The sequence below is a fragment of the Zea mays genome, chromosome 1, assembly GCF_902167145.1.
Source record: "Zea mays cultivar B73 chromosome 1, Zm-B73-REFERENCE-NAM-5.0, whole genome shotgun sequence".
In the NCBI taxonomy this organism is placed as follows: domain Eukaryota; kingdom Viridiplantae; phylum Streptophyta; class Magnoliopsida; order Poales; family Poaceae; genus Zea; species Zea mays.
The window spans coordinates 195436494-195442895 of NC_050096.1; the positions used below are offsets into that span (position 1 = coordinate 195436494).

General features: G+C 47.4%; 1 protein-coding gene across 1 annotated transcript; it reads left to right on the plus strand.

Annotated features, from left to right (window-relative positions):
* The first annotated feature begins 1325 nt into the window (after nt 1–1325).
* Nucleotides 1326–5497, plus strand: LOC103642486 (pentatricopeptide repeat-containing protein DOT4, chloroplastic). The gene has a single exon (XM_008665751.3). It carries the CDS (start codon nt 1966–1968, stop codon nt 5239–5241), a length of 3276 nt encoding a protein of 1091 aa, XP_008663973.1. The 5' UTR covers nt 1326–1965; the 3' UTR covers nt 5242–5497.
* The last annotated feature ends 905 nt before the right edge of the window (nt 5498–6402 follow it).

Consider the following 6402-nt stretch of genomic DNA (forward strand, 5'->3'; position numbering starts at 1 on the left):
GTGCGCCACTCGACAGAAGACAAGGATAGCCTTCCTTGTTGATCTTCAACGGCTCCTAGCTGCCTTGGGGCTATAAAAGGGACCCCTAGACGCACAGAGGAGTTACCCAAGCTTATAAGAAACATTCTAAGACTCCAAGACTCCAACTTCACGCATTCGATTCTTTGTGATAGTGACTTGAGCTCCATTTGAGTTGTGAACTCCGTGCGTTATGTTTTGAGCTCGAGTTGTGACTTGTGTGCGTGATTGTGCTGTGGATTTGAGTCTTGTGTGTGTTGCTCTCCCCTCCCTTACTTTTGTGCTTATTTTGTGATCATCATTGTAAGGGCGAGAGGCTCCAAATTGTGGAGATTCCTCGAAATGGGAGAAAGACTAAGAAAGGAAAAATTGTGGTATTCAAGTTGATCATCAGATCACTTGAAAGGGCTTGACTGCAACCCTCGTCCATTGGGACGCCACGTCGAAGTAGTCAAGTATTACTTGGCTGAACCACAGGATAAAAATCGCGTGTCTCTTGTGTGCTTTCTCTTTGATTATCTGTGTTCACAAGAACTCGCTTCAAGCTACTTAGCCGTTCTAATTTTCATAACTAAGTTTTGTGGCTATTAGTGTTGAATTTTACAGGATCACCTATTCACTCCCCTCTAGGTGCTCTCAGAAAGCGCCGGCGCCTGCCAGTCGGGCAAGCCAAGGCCGCCACTAGTAGGGCCCTCTTCTCTGTGCTTGCTCTGCTGGAGCGCGCCGCCGAATAGCACAACGCCAACGGCAGCCTCTCATCCGAGCCCCACAGGTACGCGTTGTAGTACCGTACCGGGTGACCATGCCCCACAGGCCACACGTCCGTGGTCGGATGCAGGGTGGAGCCATAGAGGTACAGCGACAGGGATAGAACACCGAGTCCTTTCGCGGGAACAGCCGGACCAACTCCCCTGCTGCGCCTGGTTGAAGACGTGTCCAGGCGCCGTGTACTTGTTCGACCGGATGATCGCCCATAAAAGGTACATCCAATCTACTTAGAAAGACATACCGTGTGACCGCATAGAAAGGAAATCGAAGGCTATCGCGTAGGATAGTTTGGCAAGGCCGGGATACCTGCCGACTTGATGGAGATTCGGTATAGATTGAATCTATAGCAACGTCAAGATAGAGCGTGCTGATAACGCGTTGAGAACTACGTTACCATGGATCACCATATCCTCTCCTTGTAATCGTTCAGAAAAATTGATCCATATCCTCGCCCTCGTGCCCGGTCCTTATTTGGGACACCGAGGGGAATATTTTTACCAAAAAAACAAATATTCACTACTTGATAATAATTACAACATATCTATTATTACAGACAACAATACAAAAGTAGATATAAATAACAACACAAAGCATAGCTGATAAGTCACAATTATTTTAACTTAGTAATAATTTCAAACGAATCACAAAATACGTAAATAAATAATCACTAGATTTTTTATCTGGTTTTTAACAAGACCTTGCGGACCATAGGGTACCTGCCCAGAACGGGTCTGATTCCCGTGCGGCCCGTCCCATGGAGAATTTTGCCATAATGGCATCCCTATGTGCTAGTGTGCAGCGATGGAGATGGCCTAGGCTGGCGTGGTGGGCCGGTGGCCCAGTTCTTGCCATCAACGCCGCCGCAATCTCATACTGCTCCTTCTCTAACTCCGGCGGCGGAGCCCATCGCGGTTGCCTCCACCACCAGTCCACGGCTGTCACCGCCGCACTCCTCCACACAGACACCTTCTAGAGTCTAGGTTCCCCAGGCCCCACTTGCCAGGGTCTATCTTATGATCTTATCCCCTCCTGTTATCTCTGCTTTCCCCCTTTCTCTCTTCCGAACCGTCCCATTCCCGCGCTCTCGGCTTCTCGCCCGCCTGCCCCTCCGCCTGTCAGCGCGCCGGTCGTCTCGCCTGCAGGAGAGTTCGAACTCTGCTCCTTCCAGCCACCGTAACCATGGCGACGCCTCCGCTCTACTCCGTTTCCACTCACCACCGCGCCCCACCACCATGGCCGCCTCCCAAGGCTGCCACTAGTCCGCGAATAACCTTTCGGTGTAGCGTGCTGGCGGCACCGGCTGGCCGAGTCCTGGAGGCGCCCACCGCTGCTCCAAGCTCATGGAGCACCAAGAATCCGCCAAGTCGGGCCCTGAGTTCCGACGTGAACCTGCGAATCCAGCGCCTCTGTCAGGCGGGTGACCTCGCGGGCGCTCTGAGGCTGCTGGGCTCTGACGGCGGCGTCGACGTGCGGAGCTACTGCATGGTCGTTCAGCTCTGCGGGGAGGAGCGGTCGTTGGAGGCTGCCAAGAGAGCGCATGCCTTAATTCGCGCGTCCAGTGCCGCTGCAACGGGTGGAAAAGGGAGCGTCCTTGGGAAGAGGTTAGTGCTGGCGTACCTGAAATGCGGCGACCTGGGCGAGGCAAGGACGGTGTTCGATGGAATGCCTCCTCAAGCTGCTGATGTCCGTGTCTGGACTTCGCTGATGAGCGCGTACGCCAAGGCGGGTGATTTCCAGGAAGCTGTCTCCCTGTTTAGGCAGATGCAGTGCTGCGGGGTCAGTCCGGATGCACATGCTGTTTCCTGTGTCCTCAAGTGCGTTTCCAGTTTGGGCAGCCTTACGGAAGGCGAGGTGATTCATGGATTACTTGAGAAGTTGGGTCTCGGTCAAGCATGCGCGGTTGCAAATGCTCTGATTGCCGTGTACTCGAGGTGTGGACGGATGGAGGATGCGGCACGGGTATTTGACAGTATGCATCCCCGGGATGCCATCTCTTGGAATTCTATGATTGGTGGATGCTTTTCAAACGGATGGCATGGTACAGCTGTTGATCTTTTCAGCAAAATGTGGTCTCAAGGTACGGAGATCAGTTCAGTGACAGTGCTCAGTGTTCTGCCTGCTTGTGCGGGATTAGGTTATGGCCTTATTGGAAAAGCGGTGCATGGATACTCCGTGAAATCCGGATTGCTTTGGGGCCTTGATTCTGTACAAAGTGGGATAGATGATGCTGCTCTTGGATCCAAACTGGTATTCATGTATGTGAAATGTGGGGACATGGCCTCTGCAAGAAGGGTGTTTGATGCGATGTCATCGAAAGGTAATGTGCACGTATGGAATCTGATAATGGGTGGGTACGCAAAGGTTGGTGAATTTGAAGAAAGTCTCTCGCTTTTTGTGCAAATGCATGAGCTTGGAATTGCCCCGGATGAACATGCCATTTCTTGCCTTCTGAAGTGCATCACTTGTTTGTCTTGTGCCAGGGATGGCTTGGTGGCTCATGGATATATAGTAAAATTGGGTTTCGGGGCACAGTGTGCAGTTTGCAATGCACTGATATCATTCTATGCAAAGTCCAACATGATTGGCGATGCAGTCTTGGTGTTCAATAGAATGCCTCGTCAAGATACCATTTCTTGGAATTCTGTGATTAGTGGATGCTCTTCCAATGGACTAAACAGTGAAGCTATTGAGTTGTTCATAAGAATGTGGACACAAGGACAGGAGCTGGACTCAGTTACGTTGCTAAGTGTTTTGCCAGCTTGTGCACAGTCACGCTATTGGTTTGCAGGAAGGGTGGTTCATGGTTACTCGGTTAAAACTGGATTGATTGGGGAAACATCTCTTGCAAATGCTCTTCTTGATATGTACTCAAATTGCTCAGATTGGCAGAGCACTAATCAGATATTCAGAAGCATGGGTCAAAAAAATGTGGTGTCCTGGACAGCAATGATCACGAGTTATATGAGGGCAGGACTGTTTGACAAAGTGGCTGGGTTACTTCAAGAGATGGTACTAGATGGTATCAGACCTGATGTCTTTGCAGTCACAAGTGCCCTTCACGCTTTTGCTGGTGACGAATCTCTGAAACAAGGCAAATCTGTCCATGGTTACACCATCAGAAATGGAATGGAGAAGCTTCTTCCTGTTGCCAATGCACTTATGGAAATGTATGTGAAATGCAGGAATGTGGAAGAAGCACGGTTGATTTTTGACCGTGTGACGAATAAGGATGTAATCTCATGGAATACACTGATAGGAGGTTACTCCAGAAATAATTTTCCCAATGAATCCTTCAGTTTGTTCAGTGACATGTTGCTCCAATTCAGACCCAATGCAGTGACCATGACTTGCATCCTTCCTGCTGCTGCAAGCATTTCATCCTTGGAGCGAGGAAGGGAGATACATGCTTATGCACTTCGAAGAGGATTTCTGGAAGATAGTTATGCATCCAATGCGCTTGTGGACATGTATGTTAAATGTGGTGCGTTACTGGTAGCTCGAGTTTTGTTTGACCGGTTGACTAAGAAGAACCTCATATCATGGACCATTATGATTGCTGGATATGGCATGCATGGTTTTGGGAAACATGCCATCGCCCTCTTTGAGCAAATGAGAGGCAGTGGTATTGAGCCAGATGCGGCCTCTTTCAGTGCCATATTGTATGCTTGCTGCCATTCTGGTCTTGCTGCTGAGGGACGGAGATTCTTCAAGGCTATGCAAAAGGAATACAAAATAGAGCCCAAGTTGAAGCACTACACCTGCATTGTTGACCTGCTTAGCCGTACCGGCGACCTGAAGGAGGCTCTTGAGTTCATCGAGTCAATGCCGATTGAACCTGATTCAAGCATTTGGGTATCATTGCTTCACGGATGTAGAATTCACAAGAACGTCAAGCTTGCGGAGAAGGTAGCAGACAAGGTCTTTAAGCTGGAACCTGAGAACACAGGGTACTATGTTCTTCTTGCCAACATCTATGCTGAGGCTGAGAGATGGGAGGCTGTCAAGAAGCTCAAGAACAAGATTGGTGGTCGAGGGCTCCGTGAGAACACTGGCTACAGTTGGATCGAGGTCAGAAGCAAGGTTCATGTCTTTATTGCAGATAACCGGAATCACCCAGACTGGAACAGGATTGCAGAGTTTCTGGATGATGTTGCCAGAAGGATGCGGCAAGAAGGCCATGATCCTAAGAAAAAGTATGCTCTGATGGGTGCCGATGATGCAGTGCATGACGAGGCACTATGTGGGCACAGCTCAAAGCTCGCCGTCGCATTCGGTGTGCTGAATTTACCGGAGGGACGGCCAATTCGTGTGACAAAAAACTCAAAAGTCTGCAGCCACTGCCATGAGGCTGCCAAGTTCATATCGAAGATGTGCAACAGAGAGATCATTCTGAGAGATTCAAGCAGATTCCATCGTTTTGAAGGAGGCAGGTGTTCTTGCAGAGGGTACCTCTGAAAGAAACACCAGTCATGTGCCTGTGGTTTTGTTTGTTCATTAGCAGAGAGCACATTTATTGCTACTAGCAGTTCTAGCACCACCATATAGCCTGCATCTGTAGTGATTTTTCTTTATAACATTAGGAGGGAAGAGACCTTTAGAAGGTAACAGGTGTGTGTGTTCAGGAAACAGAAGCTACTGTCCATAGAAATGTGAAGATTTTATATATGTATGAAGGCATTTTGGCATCTTTTACTAAAAATATTGTTACAAACATTTTAGTTGCAATTAGGGGCGGCCGTGCCACATGTTCGACCGCACAAGTCCCCAAAATTGGAGAGCCACAAAATGTATATTGATCTATATAAATACTACAAATGAAAGGTATTAATTTACATGAATATAAGTCAAAATGTGATATAAACCGTAAATAAATTGAAATCGCTACCGACTCGTATTCCTGATCGTACGTATAAACTGGCGGCCGTGGCGATGGAATTTGTGGAGTTAAATTTTCTCCACAGACTAATGGTTTAAGCAAAAGTTTTAAATAAGTTTAGTGCAGATTGTAGTATTTGTTTTTTTTCTGAAAAAAAGTCAGTATTATTATAGATGATACTAATAGTGTCAAAACTGGAGCAAGTTCTATTTTTACTGTGCTGATATTCCTAATAATATCCCTTGTTTCAATATTCACTCCTCTATGGGCAGATTGCTGCCATGGTATACGATGCAAATGACCAAAGGTTGACAGTATGTAGTGGATAACCAACCGCACTGGCATCAAGCCATCAATTATAGTTGATAGTTCTATTCATAAGAACAAAGCCAGCTTATGCCTGCTAGTCCGTCAAGTTGTAAGCACCTTCACCAAGTTTCCGGTTAAGTAGTTAACAGAGAAACCTACTGTTGAAATCACGGTTAACTTGTACAAAATTTTGGTCAGTTGTAGCTGAAATGGGCTTGCATACAATACGTGAAATGAACAGCTTGCACAAAAAGGATCACATTCATATTAGTTCATCTGAGGGTTACAACTGGAGGATGTGAATGCAAATACTTGACAGGACAAATACTTGAATGAGACCAAGATGGAGCAGTAATAAACAGCTTTATAGAACGAACACTCCATTTACAAGCCATAAACACTAACAAGTTCGCCAAGGATAGCATGAAATC

Coding starts and splice junctions, on each gene's coding strand:
- LOC103642486 (XM_008665751.3), top strand. CDS start 1,966: ATGGCGACGCCTCCGCTCTACTCCGTTTCCACTCACCACCGCGCCCCA.